General features: G+C 42.6%; 1 protein-coding gene across 1 annotated transcript in view; it reads left to right on the top strand.

Annotated features, from left to right (window-relative positions):
• LOC129699352 (metabotropic glutamate receptor 1-like) overlaps nt 1-26,916 on the top strand; it is a 186,311-nt gene that overhangs the window by 121,056 nt on the left and 38,339 nt on the right. Inside the window, exons 3-4 of the mRNA XM_055639051.1 lie at nt 8,757-8,992; nt 19,768-20,014. Coding sequence (XP_055495026.1) covers nt 8,757-8,992; nt 19,768-20,014 — 483 coding nt within the window. The remainder of the gene's footprint in view (nt 1-8,756; nt 8,993-19,767; nt 20,015-26,916) is intronic.

Here is a 26,916-nt window from a genome sequence, read left to right as displayed (position 1 = left end):
AAAACTGTGACTCAGAAGACAATGCAAGCCAATTTGTGCAAATTGATCTTATGATTTAACGCTTTTAGCCCCAGTCTCACTGGACTAACTGAAAAACAAGACGGTGAGAATATCAAACCCTCACAAGGTCGAGGTTTGCACAGTGCATTGCTATTCCATTTACCTCTCCTTTCATCTGCTGTACCTGCAAACTATCTTGCAGGGTGCTATTTAGTTAGCTCTTGCTCATTAACTATTCATATGATTTTGGTTATATAAGTGTTTCCTCACAAAACCTGACCCATTTTATACCCAAGGTTCCAGCTACATTTTAAGTAGGGCAAAAAAGTGCAACTAATTTTGCAAGAGTACAAGAAAAATGCACAGTGATAAACATTGCAACAGTCATGTCCAAAGTTTGTGGAACATGCTTGCACATGAATTAGGAGCTGGAGCGCTCAGACCTTCAACCTGCTCTGCCGTTCAATAAGGTCATGGCTGGTATAATTGTACCTTCACTCTCCTGTTAATCCCAGTAACCATGTATTCCCAATTTTTAAATAAAAAATCTATCAACCTCGCACTTAAAATTATTCAAAGACTCATCATCTGGGGGAAGTGAGTTCCAAAGACTCATTGCCTAACTAGAATGTAAAATTTAATCGCAACCCTGTTTTAAAAGGGGTGAAGGTCGAAAATGTTCCCTGAAAATGGCTTCTTAGGTAGACAGGGTAAACAAGATTTTTATTACAATGGCCTTAATCAGTCAGGGTATTGAGTATAGAAGTTGTGATGTTATGCTGCAGTTGTACAAAACATTGGTGAGGCGGCACTTTGAGTATTATGTTCAGTTTTGGCCGCCCCTGTTATAAGAAGGACATTGTTAATCTGGAAAGAGTACAGAGAAGATTTGCATGGATGTTGCCTGGACTTGAGGCCCTGAGTAATAGGGAGAGATTGGGCAGGCTAGAACTTTATTCTTTGGAGTGCAGGAGATTGAGAGGTGATCTTATAGAGGTTTATAAGGTCATAAGGAGAATAGATGGGTGATGGTCTTTTACCCAAAGTAGGGGAATCAAGAACCAGAAGACATAGATTTAAGGTGAGAGGGAAAAGATTTAATAGGAACCTGAAGGACAATTTCTTTTTACAGAGGGTGGTGGGTATGTGGAACCATGTGAGAGCAGGTAATTGAGGCATATACTACAACAGCATTTAAAATACATTTAGACAGGTGCATGGATAGGAAAGGAAAGGATTGGAGGGATATGAACTAAATGCAGCCAGGTGGGACTAGCTTAGATGGGGCACCGCGGCTGGCATGGGCAAGTTGGGCCAAAGGGCCTGATTCCGTGCTGTATGACTCAATGACTATGATGCAGTGCATCGCATTGATTAGATTTTCCCTCACCTTAGAGTGTAAACTTGTTTAAATCTCCCATATGAGTTAGGTAGAATCCGCTAACCAGGCAGCAAGGACATTGCATGATTTGGTGAAGAGGAATTATGTGCTGCATCTCTAAACTAAACTAAGATGCACCAGCTCCTCCATTTTCTTAGATGTTTAGCGAGCCTCACCATGTCACCAAAGACTCTCATAAACTTCCACAGATGCATTGCAGAAAGTATCCTGACTGGTAGCATCATGGGCTGGTACGGCAATTCCAATGCATAGAAATGCAAGAGGCATGCGGAGCAAAGTGGACTTAGTCCAGTCCATCATGGACACAGCACTTTGCACCATTGAAAGTATCAACATGAGGTGCTGCCTCAAGAAGGCGGCATCAATCATTAATGATCTTCACCATCAGGCCCATGCCCTGTTCTTGATATTACCATTAGGCAGGAGGTACAGAAGCCTCATTTGTTTAGGAACTGCTACTTTCCACAGTCATCAGGTTCATGAGCTGAACTGCATAACACCAGTTCTACCTTGGCAATGGAACACTACAGACTATCTCTTGCACTCCCATGGACATTTTTAATGTTTTTGCACTATTGTCTTGTTTTTCTAATCTTTCTTTTCACTGTCTTGTGAATTTTATGTAGATGTTTTGTTCTGTGTTGTCTGAGTCCACATGCCTGTTTTGCTGCAAGTAAGCTTTTGCTTGTAACTTAAACTCGACTTGACTATCTTCTAATTGAATGAATGAGTACTTTATTGTCATATTTGACAAGTTACAGTGAAGTTCTTTGCTTGCATACCCAAGGTATTCACGCCAGGTTCCCCTTTGTTCTCCCCTTCTTCCAACCCTGCCCCCCCCCACCCCCTCACAGTGGCTGAGATGTGACATTTGAAAGATCAGATGTGAGTTGGTATGTTAATTGAATATTGTACATTGTGGAGTAGATTGTAGAATCGGGCAGGAGATTATAAAAAGTGTGAGGAGAAATGGGATTATAATAAATGGATGGTTGTTGGTTAGCATAAATGTAATGGGCTGAAGGGCTGTTTCTGTTCTGTATCTCTCTGAGTGAGAAGTAGAAGCAAGTAAGATTTGGATTAAAAAAGAAAATAGACAGAAAGCGAAAATAAGCAGCAAATTAATGATTTACAAATTTCTACATATCATTTACCAAAAAAAAAAAATTTAATGTAAAGACTTCAACCACAATTTGTTATCTTCTGGAATGTGGATCAGCAATTTAAATTGATTCCTTCCAGGATTGGAGACATTTTGTGCCATTATAAATTAGAAAAGTACTTCAACATCATTTACCAAAAATTCTTCAACATCATTAACTGGTGATTAATGCGCACAGTTATGCCCCTGTCCCACTTAGTAAACCTGAACAGAAACCTCTGGAGACTTTGCGCCCCACCCAAGGTTTCCGTGCGATTCCCGGAGGTTTTTGTCAGTCTCCCTACCTGCTTCCACTACCTGCAACCTCCAGCAACCACCTGCAACCTCTGGGAACCGCACGGAAACCTTGGGTGGGGCGCAAAGTCCCCTGAGGTTTCCGTTCAGGTTTACTAAGTGGGACAGGGGCATTAGCCACCTCACCAAAGTCGCAGTTAAGGTAAGGATGAACTGCCAATTGAACAAGGATAACGGTGGAGCGGTCAAAAATGTTCTGCAACATAATGATTGGGTGCCCAGAAGTTTCCTCTTCTACAGTAGTATTGCATTATCATCTCGATATTAAAAATAAGGGCAATTATATTTTCCAGCAAATTGAATTCTGAGCTAAAAGCTTTAGTGAGCACAGCTTATCAATTTTTGGAAAAATATATTTGAATTTGAACCTTGAAAGAGAATAACTTGTTAAGGAATAAGTGAGAAATGATTCAAAAAGGTGAGATAATAAAGTGAATGAACATAAGATAGGAATTAACAAGCTAGAATATTAAAGTGTGTTTGCTGTGAACAGATGAGTAGGACTGACATAGTTAGGACATGATTATTTAACTGCTCCTTAAATGCATCTATTCCATTTAACACAGCTACTCCTTGTTCAAAGATCTTTCCAGTCTTTGATGTTTGAACACCACATTATATTTAAAGATGTTTGAACACCACATGATATTTAATTATTATTTTCTTACAGCAATGGACTCCATGTTGCAGTCCTTCTTCAATGAGGAACGTTGGTTGCAAAATCGGTACTGCGGCAACCATCTCTCTGGCATTATCATGCAAAATAGGTTTGAATTAGGAATGCAAGGCCCTGAGTACCATCATTGTATGAACAGTGGCACATGCAGAACTAACAGTTACAGAAGTGGGCAATGTAGTTACAGTTCATGGTCAGACAACACAGCATTGATGGGACTTTGGAACTCAGCATTGCAACTATCGTCGGGTGTCAACTCACACACCTGAATAGCTGACAGGATGCCTTCTACAGCATTGGTTGCTGATCAATTCCTGTTGACTAACTCATCAAGGGCATGCTAATTGCAGGATTCATATGAGTTTGCAAATCTACATTGAGAGTTCTGCCAAAAAATGAATTGACTTGATATCAAAGTTGCTCCCAGGCACGTATTATTTCTCATCAGGGCAGAGGCATTGGACAGAGAAGTGGGATAAAGGTAATGGGCATGCAGTATATCACATGGTCCTGACACAATGTTCTCCACAGAATTATTGGAGAACCTCTTGCCAGAGAGCGTTAAAGTCACAGCTGCTATGTTTGGGATCCTTCTGGGCGGTCGCTGGAGAAACTACGAACAAATTCCAGATGACCATCAGTTACATAAGGCTAGGAATAGGTGCTCTCTGTTCCCATGAGAACAGTATGTATCTCATTCTCTCATGGAGACAAGCAGCAGGCAGAATGAATGCCAGGGTTAGGGGCTCCCAAGGTGCTGTGCCTGTTTTTACTGCATTGTAGGTTGCATTATTAAAGTTCAGAGATGTTGCAACCAAAGCACATTTCTCTCCCTGAAGTTCAATGTGGGACCATACATGTGTCTCGCACTCGCCTTTGCATCTGCCAAGCTCCAGATCATAAACGTTCAGTGACCAACCATGCATTGATCCCACCTCTGTGCTAACTTCGGTTACCTGCAGGATCTGTGTCTGAGCTGCTGGATGGTCATGTTAATTTGATTGCAGTAAGTATTTTTTGTCATATGGTCCACCCACCATTGCCTGGAGAAAAGTACAAGGGTAGGATTGTGATGGGGTTGTAGGTAAGGTGGAAAGGAACAAGGAGAGTAAAACATTGCATGCTTACACTGTCAATAATTGGGAGAGCAGAGACTGCTGAATGAGGGAGGAGGGACTTCTGAAGAGTAGTTGCTCGCCGGTCTTAGCCACATCACTGTGAGGCACCCTTGGTCACGGTTAGGCGTCCCATTTGGACAGGACATATCCTTTATGCAAGTAAATGGTGCCCGTCCTCTATCACTTCACATATTCTGCTAGTGATTATCTGCCACCTTTGTCCTGCAAGAGAAAGGAAAATGTGCTGTTGGATGTTGGGCAAGTGTGTACCTGATGACCGGTTATGGTTGAATAGTCAGCAAGCCTGTGAAAGCTGGGAAATGTGGGTGTGAGATTTGCAATAGAGTGCGAGGGAGAAAGGCGGTATGTGAATGTTGTTTGACTTGCACTGCATTGACCAGTGTCTGGAGCTGGTCTGAGTTGCATACGTGGGATTTTAATATTTGGCAGCCTCCTGTGCACATAAGACATCTATCTCTCTTCTTTAGCTCCAATACCATCATCCAGTGTTATCCAATTTATCCCCATTTTCTTTCTGTCTATCTTGTCAAACCCTATCATAATCACAGAGACCATAGTACTGACAGCTGTCAGCTTCCCCTCTCCAGAGCCCTGACCTGCTCATCCTTCATTTGTAACCATATCCTCTCAAATCTGATAATATCCTTATGGACCTTTTTTCATGCACTCTCCAGTACCTACAACATGGTATTTTTATAACATGGAAACCTGGACAGTGCATGACACTCCAAACATTTGGTCCAAACATATTCTACGAAATTTCAAAATAATGTTCCTGCTGTTTGTATTTACTTCTCGAGATGAGCCTGAGTTTGCTCGATCGCGATTGTATTAAACATTGCTTCTCTGATACCTCCTGACTTGATTCCTCTGTGGTTTTGCTCTCATCCTGTTCCCTCTTTTCATGGATTCCTACACCAGAAGATATACATTCCATGCATCAAAACCTTCAAATGCTAGATTAACTTGTTCCCAAACCTCCAAAACTAAAGGGAATATGCTTCGGTTTAAGCAACCTATTCTAACCGTTATGCTCCTATTATCGTTCTAGCAAGTCTCCAGAACCATACAAGTGAAAGCAGTGAACCTATCATTAATTAAACACTTACAGTGAAGTTGCACGCTGTTCCATTTAATTCTTGACTGATCTGACATCATAACGATTTGAAAATACTGTTGCACCGAGCACCTCATGCAGCTTTCGCTATTTAGGTCATTCCATTCCTTCCAATTCTGGATATAATTTCTTGCAGCCATGACCCATTTTATACCCAAGGATTCAGCAGCAGTTTTGTGTGAAGCAAATCCATATAACTATTAAAACCCTGATCTTGTATGTGGATGTGTCTGTGCCCACGTGTGTGTGTGTGTGTGTGTGTGTGTGTGTGTGTGGGTGTGTGTGTGTGTGTGTGTGTGTGTGTGTGTGTGTGTGTGTGTGTGTGTGTGTGTGTGTGTGTGTGTGTGTGTGTGTGTGTGTGTGTGTGTGTGTGTGTGATCACATCCTCTCGAAAAAACTACGCGCTAACGGTAACATTTTTGCATATTCCGATTTTATCGAGATTTATCGAGATTTATCCCGTGGAGTCCAAAATCGCTTTATCTGAAGTACTCATGCATTATTTCTCGAGTTATTAATCAAAATATTCAAAAATCTGAAAAATAATTTGAAAAAAAATGGCTAGCTTTGGCTGATGATGTCACAATGGGTCTGCGTGCTGCCGTCTTGATCTGCATGCTGCGAGTGACGTTCCCCCCCCCCCCCCCCCTCTCCCTCCTCCCCCATGTTATTCAAAAGACACAGCTGTCTCTCCCCCCCCACCTCTCCCTCCCCCTCCCTCCCCCCTCCTCTCCCCCCCACCTGCTCTCCCCCACCTCCTCTCCCTCCTCCACTCCCCCATCCTCTCCCCCCTCCTTTCCCCCTTTCCTCATCCCCCTCCTCTCCCCCTCCTCTCCCCCCTCCTCTTCCCCCCCTCCTCTTTCCCCCTCCCTCCCCCCTCCCCCCTCCCCCCCTCCTATTTCCCCCCCCTCCTCTTTCCCCCCCTCCTCTTCCCCCCCCTCCTCCCCCCCCCCCCCTCCTCCCCCCCCCCCTCCTCTTCCCCCCCCCTCCTCCTCTCCCCCCCCCCCCCCCTCCTCTTCCCCCCCCCTCCTCTTCAGGAGGGGATGATCATTTGGTATTGCAATTGGGGATTGGGATTTTTTTTCAACTTCAGTGCTGAGGTAGGCTCACGGGCTATGATCTTTGCTGAGGAGTGCTTGAACCCTACCTTCACCAATGGGTTAAGCTGGAGGACCACGCCTCCCGTGGGGGCTAAGGGTAGGGGACGGGTGAGTGGTAGAACAGACCCAATGGGTCAGCACTTGGTCTAGTAGTTCCATAAAACTGTATGGAGTTTGGAATTCCACACTCATTTTTTTACCTGGGTTGAGTGGCCTAGAATGGCGGGGAGTGGAAGAGAAAAAAGAGCCTGGTTCTGAATACATGTTAGCGCAGGGCAGGGCATGAAGGGCCAAATGCCTGAGTCCCACTTCAGCAACTGACCGGTTGCATCATGGCTTGGTTCGACAACTTGAAGGTCCAGGAGCGGAAAAGAATGCAGAAAGTTGTGACCGCTGCCCAGTCCATCATCGGCTCTGACCTCTCCACCATCGAAGGGATCTATCGCAGTCATTTTTCAAAATGGCTGCCAACATCATCAAAGACCTATACCATCCTGGCCACACACTCATCTCTCCGTTGCCATTGGGGGGGGGGGGGGGGGGGGGGGGGTCAGAGGAACAATTCCAGGACTGCTTGGAGTCTGTAGACTGGGCAATGTTCAGGGACTTGGCAACGGACCTGAATGAATACGCCACAGTCGTTACAGACTTCATAAAGAAATGTGTGGAGGGCTGCATCTCAACAAAAACCTTCCAAGTGTTTCCTAACCCGAAGCCTTGGATGAACCATGAGGTCCGCATTCTTCTGAAGACCAGATCCCAGGCATTCAGGTCTGGAGATACAGACAAGAAGTCCAGATACGACCTTGGTAAAGCCATCAAAAAGGCCAAAGGGACTTCTGTTCCAAGCTGGAGGATGAGACGGATGTTCAGCAACTGTGGCGGTGCTTGAATGCCATCACTTCCTACAAGGCAAAATCAGGAGGCAGCTCAAATGTCAGCAAAGCGTCACTCCCTGAACAGCTCAATGCGTTTGACACACGCTTTAATAGATAGTACACTGATGTGCCTTCTCGAGCCCCCATTCGCCCTGTGGTATTTCAGTCACAGTCACAGATGCCGACGTCAGAAGATCCTTCAAGGGGGGTGAACTCTCGGAAAGCGCGTGGACCTGATGGTATACCGGTCGTGTTCTAAAAACCTGTGCGGACCAACTTACTGGAGTTTTTACGGACATTTTCAACCTCCCACTTCTGAGGTCTGAGGTTCCCTCCTGCTTTAAAAGGGCATCAATAATACCGGTGCCCAAGAAGAGCAAGGTGACTATCGACCAGTTGCACCAACGTCTGTGGTGATGAAGTGCTTTGAGAGGTTGATTATGGCACATATCAACTCCTACCTCAAAAAGAACCTTGACTCACTGCAGTTCGCTTACTGCTACAACAGGTCAACGGTGGATGCGATCATCGGTCACCAGGATCACCAGTCCATCATCGGCTCTGACCACCTCCCCACCATCTAAGGGATCTTTCGTAGTCGTTGCCAACATCATCAAAGACCCACACCATCCTGGCCACACACTCATCTCTCCGTTGCCATCGGGAAGAAGGTACAGGAGCTTGAAATCTGGAACATCCAGGTAAAGGAACAGCTTCTTCCCCACAGCCATCAGGCTATTAAACATGACATCAAACAAACTCTGAACCATAACAGCTTATTGCACTTTATCGGTTTATTTATTGTGTATATATATATATATATATATGGTCTATGGTATATAGACACACTGAACTTTTATCTCCTGTTCTGTATTATGTTAACATATTCTGTTGTGCTGCAGCAAGCAAGAATTTCATTGTCCTACCTGGGACACATGACAATAAAGCTCGCTTGACTCTTGACTTGACTCGCTTTTTCTCATTGCAGTGACGGATGGGCGGACCGCGAGGAGGTGATTGAGTCCTACGAGCAAGAGGCGGTGGGAGGAATCACCATTAAACTGCAGTCCGCTGAGGTCACCTGGTTTGACGACTATTTCCTGAAGCTGAAACTTGACACCAATATCCGCAACCCATGGTTCCCCGAATTCTGGCAACACCGCTTCCAGTGCCGTTTGGAGGGGCACGTTCAGGAGAACCGAGCCTTCAAAAGACTCTGTACAGGTATGTGAAGTGCTCTCTCCTGCCTCACAGCACCACGTGGTATTGCGTTATACATGATAGTTGTGCTCCTAAATAAAACCTTGTGTTATAGAAAATCGTGTTGTAGAGACAATTGTGACAATGGAGGTAAGGGGGTTAGGGACTAGAGTGATTTAAATACAATAACAAAGTTATGTTTCCTGCATGATTTTCAAAAATAAAAGTATTTTCAATAGTTATAGTCATATAGCATGGAAACGTGCCCCTGGGCCCAACGTCCAAGATACCCAATATACCCATCCAAGCTGGTCCCATTAGATATTGGTATTGGTTTATTAATGTCACTTGTATCGCGATATATTGAAAAGCTTTTCTTTGCGTGCTATCCAGTCAAATCAAATCATTCTATACATGAGTACAATCAAGCCATAACTAAGCATAACAGGTAGAACAATGAGAAAAATACCACAGCGCAGATTACAATTATACGGCATTGTAGCGTTTTAGTTACAGCGAAAAAGTTCAATGTCTGCAATGATGTGAATGTAAAGATTAGGACTCCATCTTAGCTTATGGGAAGACCATTGAGTAGTCTGATAGCAGAGAGGAAGAAACTGTTCCTGAATCTGGTGTGTGTGCTTTCAAACTTGTGTATCTTCAACCAAATTGGAGAGAGGTAAGGTGGGAATGACTGTGGTGGAAAAATTACAGAATAATGGTGGCTGAATTCATAAGTTCATCAGTACATTGGCTACACACAGTTAAACTAGTAGCTGCATTCTTAGGAAATAATGGTGTGTGATTACTGTGGGAAGGTTACATAGAAACACAATTTCTGGTCCACTATGCTGTGTTTTTGTCCCCAATGCTGGGTGACACAGAGGCGCAGCTGGGAGAGTTACTGCCTCATAGTGCCAGAGACCCGGATTCAATCCTGACCTTGGGAGCCGCCTTTGTGGAGTTTGCACGTTCTCCCTGTGACTGTGTGGGTTTCCTCCAAGTTCTGTGGTTTCCTCCCAAATCTCAAAGGCGTCTGGGATAGGAGGTTAATTGGCCTCTGTAAAGTTGCCCCTAGTGAGTAGGGAGTGGATGAAAAAGTGGGATAACAAAAACTCATGTGATCGGGTCGTCGATGGTCAGCGTGGACTCGATGGGCCAAAAAGCCTATTTCTATTCTGTATCTACAAACTAAATTAAATTAAATCCAAACCACCACTTTTTTTTCTGCTTGTCATTTTCCAAAGTAACTTTTACATGAAAGTTGTCTAGTTTCCAATCAAAATCGCATATATAGCTAATGAGACCCACAGAAGGCAATTCTGGATTTAGTGTTATGTTACAAACCAGATTTGATAAAGGAACTTGAGGTTAAGGAGCCATGAGGAGGCAGTGACCATAATATGGACAAGTTTAATCTACAATTGGAGAGGGAGAAGGGTAAATCAGAGGTGTCAGTGTTACAGTGGAATAAAGGGGACTATGGCGTCATGAGGAAGGAGCTGGACAAAGTTGACTGGAAAGATACCCTGGCAGGGATGACAGTGGAACAACAATGGCAGGTATTTCAAGGAATAATACAGAAGGTGCAGGATCAGTTCATTCCAAAGAGGAAGAAAGATTCCAAGGGGAGTAAGGGGTGACCGTGGCTGACAGGGACGTCAGGAACAGTATAAAAATAAAAGAGAAGAAGTACAATGTAGCAAAGATGAGCGGGAAGCAAGAGGATTGGGTAATGTTTAAAGAGCAACAGAAGATAACTAAAAAGGCAATACGGGGAGAAAAGATGAGGTACGAAGGTAAGCTAGCCAAAAATATAAAAGAGGATAGTAAAAGCTTCTTTAGGTATGTGACGAGGAAAAAATTAGTTAAGACCAAAGTTGGATCTTGAAGACTGAAAAGGGTGAATTTATTATGGGGAACAAGGAAATGGCAGATTAGTTGAACAGGTACTTTGGATCCGTATTCATTAAGGAGGACACAAACGATCTTCCTGATATACCAGTGGCCAGAGGATCTGGGGTGACAGAGGAACTGAAGGAAATCCACATTAGGCAGGAAATGGTAGACTGATGGGACTGAAGGTTGATAAATCCCCAGGGCCTGATGGTCTGCATTCCAGGGTACTTAAGGAAGTGGCTCTAGAAATCGTGGAAGCATTGTTGATGCTTTTCCAATGTTCTATAGATTCAAGATTAGTTCCTGTGGATTGGAGGGTAGCTAATGTTATCCCACTTTTTAAGAAAGGCGGGAGAGAGAAAACAGGGAATTATAGACCAGTTAGCCTGACATCAGTGGTGGGGAAGATGCTGGAGTCAATTATCAAAGATGAGATAGCCACACATTTGGATAGCAGTAACAGGATCGGTCCGAGTCAGCATGGATTTAAGAAGGGGAAATCATGCTTGATTAATCTTCTGGAATGTTTTGAGGATGTAACTAGGAAAATGGACAAGGGAAAGCCAGTGGATGTAGTGTACCTGGACTTTCAGAAAGCATTTGATAAGGTCCCACAAAGGAAATTAGTGGGCAGAATTAGGGCACATGGTATTGGGGGTAGAGTGCTGACATTGATAGAAAATTGATTGGCAGACAGGAAACAAAAAGTAGGGATTAACGGATCCCTTTCAGAATGACGGGAAGTGACTAGTGGGGTACTGCAAGGCTCGGTGCTGGGACCGCAGCTATTTACAATATACATCAATGATTTAGAAAGGGATTCAAAGTAACATTAGCAAATTTGCAGATGACACAAAGCTGGGTGGCAGTGTGAACTGTGAGGAGGATGCTATGAGAATGCAGGGTGACTTGGACAGGTTGGGTGAGTGGGCAGATGAATGGCAGATGCAGTTTAATATGGATAAATGTGAAGTTATCCACGTTGGTAGCAAAAACAGGAAGGCAGATTACTATCTAAATGGTGTCAAGTTGGGAAAAGGGGAAGGACAACAGGATCTGGGGGTCAATGAAAGTAAGCATGCAGGTACTGCAGGCAGTGAAGAAAGCGAACGGCATGTTTGCCTTTATATCAAGAGTTGAGTATAGGAGCAAAGAGGTCCTTCTACAGTTGTACACTGCCTCGTGAGACCACACCTGGAGTATTGTGTGCAGTTTTGGTCCCCTAATTTGAGGAAGGACATTCTTGCTATTGAGGGAGTTCAGCGTAGGTTTACAAGGTTAATTTGTGGTATGGCGGGACTGCCATATGCTGAGAGAATGGAGCAGCTGGGCTTGTACACTCTGGAGTTTAGGATGAGAGGGGATCTTACTGAAACATATAAGATTATTAAGATTATTAAGGGTTTGGACACACTAGAGGCAGGAAACATGTTCCTGATGTTGGGGGAGTCCAGAACCAGGGGCCACAGTTTAAGAATAAGGGCTAAGCCATTTAGAACGGAGACGAGGAAACACTTTTTATCACAGAGAGTTGTGAATCTGTGACTCTCAGAGGGTGGCGGAGGCCGTTACTCTGGATACTTTCAAGAGAGAGCTAGAGAGGGCTCTTAAAGATAGCGGAGTCAGGGGATATAGGGAGAAGGCAGGAACGGGGTACTTATTGGGGATGATCAGCCATGATCACATTGAATGGCAGTGCTGGCTCGAAGAGCCGAATGGCCTACTCCTGCACCTATTGTCTATTGTCTATAGTGGGAATAGTGTTCCTTGATACTATTTTACATGCTTCAATAACAAACTGTTATCTGACTATAACCTTACAAATAAGTCCAGAAGGTCAACCATTGTGAGATAGAATTTCTATTTTGGCCACAGTTGAATGAACATCATTTCCGGTGGTTAGGTTCCTGTTCAAACTTGCTATATTTGCATAAGCACACATGTAAAATATCCAACCAAACAGCAGAATCAGGCAGTAAAATAGAATAGATTTTCCTTTCTTACCACAAGAAGGTATTATGATGTGTTGAGAACTGCTCACAGGGGGACAGTGTTAGTTAAATGTTAGTTAAATGTTAGAAAAAAAGGCTTAACACCAAAGTAACTATTTTACTGTCCAACTGTCCACCTGAAAAACTCAATTTGCACATGAACATACATAACAGAAGTATGTGTATAGTGTATTTGAGTATAGAAGCTGGGATGTAATGTTAAAATTGTACAAGGCATTGGTGAGACCAAATCTGGAGTATGGTGTACAATTTTGGTCGCCCAATTATAGGAAGGATGTCAACAAAATAGAGAGAGTACAGAGGAGATTTACTAGAATGTTGCCTGGGTTTCAACAACTAAGTTACAGAGATAGGTTGAATAAGTTAGGTCTTTAATCTCTGGAGCGCATGAGGTTAAGGGTAGACTTGATAGAGGTCTTTAAAATGATGAGAGGGATAGACAGAGTTGATGTGGACAAGCTTTTCCCTTTGAGAATAGGGAAGATTCAAACAAGAGGACATGACTTCAGAATTAAGGGACAGAAGTTTAGGGGTAATATGAGGGGGAACTTCTTTACTCAGAGAGTGGTAGCGGTGTGGAATGAGCTTCCAGTGGAAGTGGTGGAGGTAGGTTCATTGGTATCATTTAAAAATAAATTGGATAGGCATATGGATGAGAAGGGAATGGAGGGTTATGGTATGAGTGCAGGCAGGTGGGACTAAGGGGAAAAAAATTTGTTCGGCACGGACTTGTAGGGCCGAGATGGCCTGTTTCCGTGCTGTAATTGTTATATGGTTATATGGTTATATGGTTATAGGAATTGCTGCATTGCCTCTGAAGCTGCCAAACCATCTAATAGTTTAGGAAGGAACTGCACATGCTGGTTTACATCAAAGATAGACACAACATGCTGGAGTAGGGGTTTGATCGTAGTAGAGAGTCTGAAGAAGGGGTTTGACACCTATTCCTTTTCTCCAAAGATGTTGCCTGACCGGTTGAGTTATTCCAGAATTTTGTGTCAAGCCATCTGATATAATCATGGCTGATTTAATGGTAACCACAGTTCTACATTCCCATCTATCACAGAAGCCTTTTACTCCCTTGCTTATCATGGTCAGCAGTGATGCAGTGGGCCGAAGGGTCTATTTCTGTGTTGTACAGTTATGCTAAAACATAGTTAAATTACAATTAAAACACAAAGTACTTGAGCCATAACTCCAGGATAACTGCTCAACTAAGAAAAGCTTTACAGTATTTATATCAACCCTAACATATATCAGACGAACCTTACTGGTCAGAGATTCATAAATTTATACAGCTGGGAAAGAACTGAACAAAATCATAATCAAAACTACATGAAAAACATTTGCAAAGACTGAAAAGGAAAAGGTGCTGGGTATGATTACCAACCTTAAGCCAAAACTGAAGATGAGCTCACAGCTGTTAGCAAGTAAATAAACTATCTAATAGAATTCAGGGTGATCTTAAGAAGCCATTAGTTATGCTTGCAATGTTAGATGCAAGTTTGGACACCCTGAAAACAGAGGGATGTTGATGAGTGGAAGAACTCAGGGTGAAATGACGAGAATTGTCCTGAGATGCAGAGCTTTAATTTCAGACAACTAATTCACATAAATCACCGAATGGACTCCTGAGTAAAACACAAACCGCTGAAAGAACTGAATCAAGACTGTTGAGTGTTGAGTGGAATGAACATCATGAATGTGAAGTGAGGAACAAGCCTTTATTTATTCTTGAGAAAAATACAAACTGCTGAATGAAATGTGAATCAAGATTGAAGTGCTGTGTGGAATGAACAACATAGATGTGAAGTGAAGAGCAACCCTTTATTTATTTAGCCCTGCAACATGTCCCCAAGTGTTTTACAACTAGAAAATTCACACCTTTATGAAGCATCTGCAGGCTGTTTTTTTCACTGCAGGAATTGCTATATAAATACAAGGTGATGTTACTTTTTGAAGTACTGTTATGTTGACAAATAAGGTGGCGCTTTGCGCATAGACTGTTACTGGATTATTCTGAAGTCTGTCAGAATCGAGTACAAAATACTAACTATTCAAGCACGGAAAATGAAAAGTGATATTTTCTTCACCTCGAGACAGACTCACAGTAGGCTTGACATTGTGCATTCTAAAAGCAAGTCTTTGCAGTAGATAAACTCCCAAGATTCAGACTCTCAAGAGGATTGTGGGTATACTAGATGCCATTACTCTTTTTAAAATGCACTCAGTGAATATTTTGCAATTTTTAAATAAACATTCCAACCTGGACCCAGTGATGGGGACACAGATGTATGTATGAAATTAAACCAAATATCATTGGCTACACAGAAATAACTTGCTGTAGAGCACAATGAAAAAGCTGAGTTTAAAGGAGCAATTTATGAAGATCTCTTGCACTGATTCGCTTTTTATTCCTTTGCTGTTGGAAGGTGATTAAAAGTTAAAGGGATTTCTTAGAGAGGACAGTATTACAGTAGTGGAGTAGTGCGGTGCAAGAAGGAATCATCTTAACATGAGAGAGGAGATATTCCAAAGGGAAAACAGGAAGCACTTTTGCGTCGTGGAGTACATTCAGAATCCAAACTTTCCTGTCCTCTTAAACAAAGAAAACATGCCAGTGAATGGAACAAAAAAACAAACTGCAGCAGCAACTCAGCAGCATCCATTGGGTAAAAGAGATGGTTGACATTTTGGGTTAGGACCCTGCCTCAGGAGCCATTTTGGGTCAGTATCCTGCATTTTGTTGCCTCCGTGAGTGCTGTTTGATGCCACACCCCTCTCAAGTTCCTCCAGCAATTTGTTATTTTGCTTTAGATTCCAGCATATGCAGTCTATTGTTAGCTATGGATGGCCCAGAACTTCCTCCAACTAAACGAGAGTAAGTCTGAGGTCATCCTTCTCGGCCCCTCGGACTCAATCAAAACAATAGCAGACTGACTTGGAAGCCTTACCCCATTATTCAAACCTCACGTCAAAAGCCTTGGCATGATATTTGACTCAGTGTTGAAATTTGACAAACAAGTCAATGCCGTGGTAAAGCTAGCTTCTTCCAGTTCGAATGATAGCTAAAATAAACAATTCCTCCAGTTTGATGACCTCGAAAAGATCATCCACACATTTATCTCCTCCCGCCTCGATTACTGCAACTCCCTTTACACTGGCATCAGCCAATCTTCCCTGTCCCGCATGCAAATGGTCCAAAACGCTGCAGCGAGACTCCTGGCGGGCACCCAAAAAAAGGACCACGTGACCCCGATCCTGGCCTCTCTCCACTGGTCCCTGTGCGGTTCCGAATCAATTTCAAGATCCTTCTTTATGTTTACAAAGCCCTTAACGGGCTTGCCCCCACTACCTCAAAAGTCTGCTCACCCACCACACCACCTCCAGGTCCCTCAGATCGGCCGACCTGGGGTTACTGACCATCCCGCGGTCTAGGCATAAGCTCAGGGGCGACCGCGCCTTTGCGGTTGCAGCCTCTAGACTGTGGAACAGCATCCCTCTTCCCATCAGAACTGCCCCCTCCATCGACTCTTTTAAGTCGAGACTTAAAACTCATCTTTACTCTCAAGCCTTTCTTGACGTCCTCTGAGGGAGGGCTATATGTATGTATTTATGCATGTACTTAATCTATGAACCACTGTTGTATAACGTTAGTACCTCCACCAATGTAAAGCACTTTGGTCAACGAGAGTTGTTTATTAAATGTGCTATATAAATAAAAGTGACTTAACTTGACTTGACTATCGTGTGTCCATGCCAGTGAGTTGTTAATGCTACAGATCAGCTGAGAATCTTCAGGACTGCTACAAATAGGTTTGCACTGCACATTTAAGAGTTACAGAATTAAAAGTGGGCTGGTCTGAAGAAGGGTCTCAATCTGAAACGTCACCTAGTCCTTTTCTCCAGAGTTGCTGTCTCACCCGCTGAGTTACTCCAGCTTTTTGTGTCTATCTAAAAGTGGGCATGTTTGGGTTAAAATGCTTGTCAGCCATGAATTGATGGGGTGGTGAAATGGAGACTCTCTGAAGGTTTACCATCTACTGATATCTTAATGCGACACACTTCTGACGAAACAATGACACAAACCCATGCTGTTCGATCATTACCGTGGGCAATCAGGGGTCAATTCTCCTAATTCCTTGCTTCCATTATGCCAAATGAAAAAAGGTACACTTATGAAGATATTGCAGTGGGGAAAGCCAGCACCAAGAGAAAGGGAACATTACTGTCAGTCAGAAATCACAACATAATGAATCACAGAACTAACCAGCTGTGGAAGTGATTTACTTTCTTTGTCATCGGTTCTCTATGAGACAATCTCTGTATCTGCCTCAAAACTGTGGAACGATTTGACATCCATTTATAAACAAGCTATTCAGGAACTCTAATAATCTGAGCATGGTATGTGGAATGTGCAGAGCTGTAATGTACAAGCTGTTCTGAATTAAACGATCAATACCAATGCTGACCTTACACACAAATCCCAACCCCCATCCTATCTTGTCTCACATTTTTTGCATCCAGAATGCTCTCTTCATTAAATTTCCCCTTACTGGCTCAGTAATGCTTTGTAGAAACATAGAAAATAGTTGCAGGAGTAGGCCATTTGACGCTTCGAACCATTCAATATGATCATGGCTGATCATCCAACTCAGTATCCTGTACCTGCCTTCTCTCCATACCCCCTGATCCCTTTAGCCACAAGGGCCACATCTAACTCCCTCTTAAATATAGCCAATGAACTGGCCTCAACTACCTTCTGTGGCAGAGAATTCCAGAGATTCACCGCTCCGTGTGAAAAATGTTTTTCTCATCTCGGTCCTAAAAGATTTCCCCCTTATCCTTAAAGTGTGACCCCTTGTTCTAGACTTCCCCAACATCGGGAACAATCTTCCTGCATCTAGCCTGTCCAACCCCATAAGAATTTTGTACGTTTCTATAAGATCCCCCCTCAATCTTCTAAATTCTAGTGAGTACAAGCCGAGTCTTTCATATGAAAGTCCTGACATCCCAGGAATCAGTCTGGTGAACCTTCTCTGTACTCCCTCTACAGCAAGAATGTCCTTCCTCAAATTAGGAGACCAAAACTGTACGCAATACTCCAGGTGTGGTAGCAAGATTCTTATTGTAACCATTCTTGACATTGTTGGGTTCTCATGCATTCTTTATGTTACTATATTTATCAGTGTTTACCTTATATTTATGGACACTGGTTTGAGAATGGAAAGTTAACTAAAACAGCAGTACTCTTGAATCTGAATGTACATTAAATTGGTGGAGCAAGACCAAATGCTATTTCGAAAAATCGTGGGTTTTTAATACGATAGCCTCAGAGGTCTGTCTTGGAGATATAGATAGATACAACCAGAAAATGGGCTGAAGATAGACACAAATGCTGGAGTAACTCAGCGGGCCAGGTAGCACCTCTGGGGAAAAGGAATAGGTGACTATTTGGGTCGAGATCCTTCTACAGACTGAGAGTCAGGGAAGAGGAAAACCAGAGGTATGAAAAGATACCAAAACAAATGAATGAAAGGTATGAAAAGAGCAAATCAAAGCCATACCTTCTTCAGTCGGAAGAAGAGTCTCGACCCAAAACGGCGCCTATTCCTTCTCTCCATAGATGCTGCCTCACCCGCTGATTTTTACAGCATCTGCAGTTCTTTCTTAAACCTTTCATTCATTTGTACTTTGTAACTTTTCTAGTTTCCCTCTCCCCTGACACTCAGTCTGAAGAAAATTTCTCGACCTGAAACGTCACCAATTCCTTTTCCCCAGAGATGCTGGCCCACTGAGTTACTCCAGCATTTTCTGTCTATCGTCAGTGTAACCCTGAATCTGCAGTTCCTTCCTACAATTGAAAATAGGCCCTTGGCTCACCCAATCTGTGGCACCCATCAACCACCTATTTGCACTAAATTAATCCCATGTTTGTTCTTGTCTCCAGATTCTCATAAACCCCCCCCCCCTCCCCTCCATCATTAACATACACATCAGAAGTAACTTGCAGTGGACAATTTCATGCTGCACATTCCTGGGACGTGGGAGTAAACCAGAGTAGCTGGAGAAAATCCACATGTTCACAGAGCGAATGTCTAAAGTCCACGCAGGCTGCAACCGAGGTCAGGATTGTAGTCAGGTCTCCAGAGCTGCAAGATAGTAACTATACTAGCTGCATCACCATGCCACTCATAGTGGAACCTGCATTGCCTATGATCAATTGTTCATCATACAGCCGAATATTCAGGCAATATTGTATTATGACTTCGGCACAATAGTAATAAAGGGGTGATTGAATGCATTGGATGTTATAATATCGCAAATGCTTTCACATGATTTTTTTTATTATCTTCCAAAAAGCAGTCTATAAAGCACTTTGATGAGATCAAGGACAGAAGTAAATGAGATTAATTCCCCTTCCTTTCCCAATCAAGAGAATTTCCCAGAGGTTAATTTCCCAACCAAGAGAATTTCCCAGTGGAAACTAAATCCTGTATCAATATGATGCAAATCGAATATATTGTGCATGCTATTCCATCCAACATTTTCTTGGGTCAATTATTCACTCTGCTCTGTTCAATGTCAATCTCTTATCTCAATCGAAAGGAGTACACAAGTACTAATGGAAAAAAAATGAGTTTGTGACGAAACATGCAACCATGCATTGTGAAGAAATAACTATCAATCATCATCTCACCCATAACAGAACAACCCAGATGGAATCCATCAACAACATTACCAATGACAAGCTTGGCATCCCCAAATCACTCACTTCTAATTTACCTTGTCTTCCCATTTATTCTAACGGGTGTGTCAATAAAAATAGCACTAATCGAATACAATTGTGAAGTGTGTCACACCTGAAAGCCTGTTTCTCTTCCTCAGGGAATGAAAGTCTAGCAGAAAATTACGTACAAGACACCAAGATGGGTTTCATCGTTAATGCGATTTATGCCATGGCTCACGGATTGCATGACATGCACAAATCTCTCTGTCCAGGTCACCTGGGACTATGTGATGCAATGCAGCCCATTGATGGTAGCAAATTACTCAATTTTATAATAAAGACTTCCTTCATTGGAGTTTCTGGTGAGGAAGTATGGTTTGATGAAAATGGAGATTCTCCAGCAAGGTAAGAATCAGCTTTCAGTAAGGTTACTTGATTTTTTTTACTTGGAATACACTATTTGAGTTGTTTATTGTGTGTGTAATTTTGGGTTTGTGCATTTAGTCTTGTTTTAATGGGTTGTTTAATCGTCATGAATTCCTTGAACTCTCTATTTGAAATGCATCATTTATATTGTGTTTACTTGAGAAAGTATTATCTGAGAGGTTTATTTTGGGGTTTATTTGGCATATTTAGGGGGTATTTACTTGGAGGAGTCTGTTGAAATGTATCAATTTGGGACTCATTCATTGGGACTCGTTAAAGCATCAATGGAGGCCATTCAGCCCAATCTAATTGGTTCCAACCCAAGCTCTTTCTCCTCGGTCCTGCATTTATTCGCTCTCAAGTATCCATCCAGGTCCTTTGTTGAAAGAGCTGATTGAACGTGATTTCACTTGCCTTTGAGACACTGAATCTAAGATCTTGACGACTCGCTCTGTGAAAAATACTTTTCTCATGTCCCTCCCAGTTCTTTTGACATTCACTTCAAATCTATGTGCTTGATTGTTGACATTTGCATCATCGGGAACAGTTTATCTATTTACGCTTTGTTGACTGTACATGATTTTGATGACTACTTTCAAATCACCTTCTCAATTTACCATTGAAGGGCCAGCACCTCATATTTCACTTGGGCAGTTTACACCCCAGCGGTATGGATATTAACTTCTCTAACTTCAAATAACCCTTGCTTTCCCCCTCCATCCCTCCCTTTCCTTATTCTATGACCAGTCTGACTGTCCCCTTGCTTAAATTTTATCTTTGTATGCTTCTTGTCAACTTTTCCCAGCTAACAATGATCTATTCTACCATTTCCTTGATCCTCATCCCCTTTGAAGTCTCGTTCACACACCTTACACTTCGTTATCTCAATGTCTCCCTCTCCCCGACTATCAGTCCGAAGAAGGGTCTCGGCCCAAAACGTCACCCATTCCTTCTATTCAGAAATGCTGCCTAAGTTACTCCAGCATTTTGTGTCTGTCTCAATTTACGCCGCTCCAAGAACACAATTCCTTTCTCAACCTGCCTTGCCATCTTCAATGATTTGAGAACAAGCAATCCTGTTCAATCCTGTTCCCGGAACAAAGCTATATTTAAGAGGGAGTTAGATGTGGCCCTTGTGGCTAAGGGGATCAGGGGGTATGGAGAGAAGGCAGGTACGGGATACTGAGCCATGATCATATTGAATGGCGGTGCAGGCTCGAAGGGCCGAATGGCCTACTCCTGCACCTAATTTCTATGTTCTATGTTTCTATCCTGGCCTTTCTGCTACTGTTACTCTGTCTTGCATCCTCCAGGCTCCTCATTATCTCCACTCAAACTACCAACTTTATAATTTTTGCACCTCTACATTAAATTTCATCTGTAATGTCCGTAACCATTTGATACTTACTGCCCTCAGTAATCTCATACTTCCCATGTTTTCATGCTTTTGTACAACATAGAAGGAAGCTATTCATTTATTTATATCTAAGCCAGCTCTCAGAGAAATACCGTCAGTTCCACATTTCCATTTCCTCATGTATTTCCCTGTGACCTATTTTATCTTGATGACTAGCACCTACTCCTTGCCCCAATTCTCCTGTCATCCACCTCCACCAGGGATAATTTACACCAGCTAATTTACCAACAACTGGCACATTTTTGTGATCGTCAGAGAAAACCAAGTCATCCAGGTGAAAACCCACGTGGTCACTGCAGTCTCCACACACACGGCCAGGATGAAACATGGGTTGCTGGAGTTGCTTTGGAGAAGCTGAGGTGCAGCAAATTTGAACCTAGTTATTAATTTACAATAAGTATTGCCAACTTTTCTAAAAACCTCCCTTCTATAATGTTTCAGCCTGTCCAAAATCTCAGCCACAATGACTTTGGCAGCACCTATCCTTTGATAAAGATGAAAAGTGCTCAATTAGTACATATGCCATGCCCTAGTTTAGTTTAGCTTCATTTATTGTCACCGAGAAGGTTCACCAGACTGATTCCTGTGATGTCAGGACTTTCATATGAAGAAAGACTGGATTGACTTGGTTTGTACTCGCTATAATTTAGAAGATTGAGGGGGGATCTTATAGAAACTTACAAAATTCTTAAGGGGTTGGACAGGCTAGATGCAGGAAGATTGTTTCCGATGTTGGGGAAGTCCAGAACAAGGGGTCACAGTTTAAGATAAGGGGGAAATCTTTTAGGACCGAGATGAGGAAAACATTTTTCACACAGAGAGTGGTGAATCTCTGGAATTTCTCTGCCACAGAAGGTAGTTGAGGCCAGTTTGTTGGCTATATTTAAGAGGGAGTTAGATGTGGCCCTTGTGGCTAAAGGGATCAGGGGGTAAGGAGAGAAGGCAGGTACAGGATACTGAGTTGGATGATCAGCCATGATCATATTGAATGGCCTACTCATGCACCTATTTTCTATGTTTCCATGTACTGCGAAACACTTTTGTTCCATGCTAACCAGTCAGCGGAAAGACAGTGCATGATTACAATCGAGCCATCTGCAGTGTACAGATACATGATAAAGGGAATAGTGTTTAGTGCAAGATAAAGTCCAGTAAGGCCCCATTAGAGATATTCCAAGGGTCTCCAATGAGGTAGGTAGTAGCTCAGGACCGCTCTCTATTTGATGAGTGCTTGATAACAGTTGGGAAGAAACTGTCCCTGAATCTAGAGGTATACATTTTCACACTTCTGTACCATTTACCTGAGGGGAGAGGGGAAGCCCTCTGCTTGTTCTTCAACAAATCTCTTTTGTGGTTACGAATTGACAATATCCTTCCTCAACAAAACTTCCCAAAAATCTTCAGATGCTGTAAAACTGAGATAAAGAGAGAAAATACTGAAAATGCTCAGTAGGCCAGGTGGTATCTACAGAAAGAGAAACAATGAACATTTCAAGTCTGGACTCTTCATCAAAAATGGGAAAGAGGGAAAACAAGTTAGATTTCAGTCAGAGAGAAAGTGGTGGAGAGATGGGTGGAACAAAGGACATATCTCTGACTGGGTGAGACCAAATGATTTGGATTATGCTCTATGGTCTTTGTTATTTGTTGCTGATAGCAGGGCTGTGGGGCATGCCCAACAAGCCAGATTACAGCAATGAAGTAAATAACACTGAACCACAATCAAAGATGGATGGGTGCCAGAAATAACCTGTTCTGATAAAGACAGAAAGAGTGAAATACCTAAAGCTGGAGAATTCAATATGGTGTCCAGAAGACCGCAATGTGCCCAGATGGAAGATGAAGTGTGATCTTCCTCAAGCTTGCATTGGACCTCGTTGCAACAGTGCAGGAGGCCACAGTTAGAGATCAGAGTGAAAATGGGATGGGAAATTAAAGTGGCAGGCAGCGGAAGTCTTGTGGAGTGAATGCAGGCAATCTGCAAAGTAATCACTGAATCTGCATTAAATTTCTCCAGTGCAGAAGTGACCTCATTATCAACACCGAACGCAGGGCAGCTCAGCTTCACAATTTCTACCACTTCACACCTCCTCTTCCCTTTCACCATTTCAAAGCGATCACTTTATTTGGGAGTTTTATATGCGCCAAATTTGGACGTTTTTTAAAATGTACTATTTGGTACCTTTAATTGAAATGGATTTTTACGGGTGATCGTTTTGGGATACGTGTGATTTCTCAGCCTAATATATTATTCATGACTGTAAGGTTGGAAATATTTACTTTTCAATATTTATTTGGAAAGTACAGTTTCTTGGAGCATAGTTTATTTCAAATATGTTGCTCGTGGTGGTTTACGTAGGATTTATTAGTTGTGGCTGGATGTTATATCCAATATATCAGCTGGAGTGTTTAACATTTGGGGGGGGGAGGGGGTGGTATCTCAATCATGTCATCATCATCATCATCTGATAGAAATTGCCTTCCAGTCACAGACATTGCACAAAATCACACAAGCAGGTAAACAGATTAATTTAATAATATTTATAATCTCAAGAGGTACAGTGTACAATGATCAATACTTTTGCATTCTTGGCTTTTCACCTTACTGTGTAACCAAAAAAACACACAATAAATTGTACATATTCATGCAAATATTAATTTTGAAATCATACCCTCCATGTAGTGTCCATTGTTGATTTTAATGGAGTATTTAGAAATGTCATCAGCCAAATCTAGATTCACTGCTGGCCTCATAGTTAATGGTTACTTCCTTTTTTACTGTTTTTCATCCTCTTTTAACTTGTGTTACATTTTTCAACTCTGAGCTGTCACTCCTAATCACTGTACATTGTGCATTCACCTGAACTTGGACTCATCACGATGTTCCCAAGGTAAACATTTTGACTTTGGTCCTTTGACTCCATCTACACTACACAATGCCTCAGAAAAAGCAGCCAACATAATCCAAGAACACAAAAAAGCTGGAGAAACTCAGCGGATGCAGCAGCATCTATGGAGCGAAGGAAATAGGCAAAGTTTCGGCCCGAAACGTTGCCTATTTCCTTCACTCCATAGATGCTGCTGCGCCCGCTGAGTTTCTCCAGCTTTTTTGTGTACCTTCGATTTTCCAGCATCTGCAGTTCCTTCTTAAACAACATAATCAAAGACTTGTCCCAACCCTGTGATTCCTTCTTCTCCCCGTTCCTGTCTGGCAGAAGATACAGAAGCTTGAAAACGCACACCGCCAGATTCAGGAATAACTTCTTCTTTCTGTTATCAGACTTTTGAATGGTCCGTCCATAAGCTAGGGTGCGTTGCTTTCACCTCTACCCCATTGCGGACATTGGACATTGTGGAACTGGTGCACTATAGTGCTCAGAATAATATTCTGCACTCTGTATCTTCCCCTTTGCTCAACCATTTTGTACTTGAGTTTGACTTGATTATATTTATGTATAGTATCTGATCCGATTGGATAGAATGCAAAACAAATATTTTACTGTCCCTCGGTACATGTGACAATAATAAACCTAAACCCTACACCTAAAAGATTATGCACGTTCCCTTTGCACATTCTCCCTGCAACTGCATGGTTTATCCGGGTGCACTGGATTCCGCCCACATTCCAAAGATGTGCAAATTTGTAGGTTAATTGGTGTCTGTAAATTGCCCGTGGTATGTAGGTTAGAACTAGAGTATGGGTGATTGTTTGGTCAGCGCAGATGCAGTGAGACATGGAGCCAGTTTACACACGGTATCTCTAAAATAAAATAAATAAACTGAACTCAAACCCCGCCCCCAGTTCATTTCCCTCCATGCCTGCTGTGTCAGGCTGGCCCAGAATGGCTACAATCTCGCTTATCTGAAAGAGCTAAGCTCATGATCTCACTTTTGCTCTATCATCATTACGCCTGCTTTAACCTCTGTATCATTATCTATGTGTGTCACTCCTTCTGCCCATCTGCTACTGGAGAACCATCCATGCTTAAAGATCCCTTCAGATTAAACTAATTTAGTCATGCCCTGACCAATCTCCCATCTTCCACCCAAACTACTGCTTCTCCAAACTGAATCATATAATCATAACTTAATAAAGTGTTAGTTTGGGATCCCGTGCACAAATAATTAAAAACTATTAGAGGCTGCCTGAAGGGTATTAGCTATAGGGAGAGCTTGGATAAACTTAGATTGCTTTCTCTGGAACATTGGAGGCTGGGGGGGAGACTTGATAGAAGTATATAAAATTATGAGAGGCATAGATAGGACAGGCAGTAAGAATCTTTTACCCAGGGCGGATATGTCAAAGACGAGAAGGGGTAGCTTTAAGGTGAGACGGGCAAGGTCTAAAGGACATGCGTGCAGTGGCGGACTGGCCAGGGTGTCAGCTTGCCCGATGGCAAGTGGGCCCCTGATGAAGTGGGCCCCCTATATCAAGTGGGCCCCCTGATCAAGTGGGCCCCCTTTGTCTCCTGACAACCAATATTTTTAGACCCAGTTCGCTACTACATGCGTGGGTCAAGTCTTTTACACATAGAGTTGTGGGTTCATGGAATGCCCTGCTAGGGGTGTTTGTGGAGGCATATACGATGGTGGCAATTTCAGGGCTTTAGAGAAACATATGGATATGTAGGGAATGGAGGGAAATGGATGACAGACAGGCAAAAGAGATTATTTTAATCTGACAGTACATTCAGCAAACACACTGTGGGCCTAAGGGCCTGTTCCTGTGCTGTACAATTCTACAGTATGGCCTGCATGAGTTGGGAGGAATAAAGAACTTTATATCTATGAAACTCAAGAATTGAGCACGCGATTTACTCATTGCATAATTAAACCATATCTGTCTGACTTTGACCATTATCTGCTTCAATCTGCCCTTTTTGCATCTTACATTCTATTTTTATCCTTCCGTATCTCTAGTTTCCCTCTTCCCTGACTCAGTCTGAAGAAGGGTCTCAACCCGAAACATTTCCAGAGATGCTGTCTGTCCCGCTGAGTTACTCCAACATTTTGTGTCTATCTTCTGTCTGATTCACTGGCGGCAGCACTCAAAATTGTTGCTGGCTGTTCATTGCAGTGATTTCAGCATGTATCCAGGGCAACATCACTGTTCATTGGCTTATCTTATTTCAAATATATACTTTACTCAAAACATATTGGCAGTAAACACAATTGTTACAAGGCTTTCTCTGCGTACATTGTGCCATGAATTCAATACATTCTCTAACAATGCGTCAACAACACTCACGTTTGTTCATTACACAATGCCTTAGTGAAGCTCAAGGTTGCAATACAGTGAAATATGCACTTCCAATGCTGCATTGAATGTGCCAAATGTAGAGAAGAGAAAAAAAGAATTATATCCATGGATTTCTGTTGCCCTTTCACACACCCAAACACAAGTCATGGTGGCAGTCACGGTGGCGCAGCGGTAGAGTTGCTGCCTACAGCGAATGCAGCACCG

Source organism: Leucoraja erinacea, chromosome 8, assembly GCF_028641065.1.
Source record: "Leucoraja erinacea ecotype New England chromosome 8, Leri_hhj_1, whole genome shotgun sequence".
Classification (NCBI taxonomy): Eukaryota; Metazoa; Chordata; class Chondrichthyes; order Rajiformes; family Rajidae; genus Leucoraja; species Leucoraja erinaceus.
Note: the sequence above shows the minus strand (reverse complement) of the source record. Positions and strands in the feature narration are given on the sequence as shown.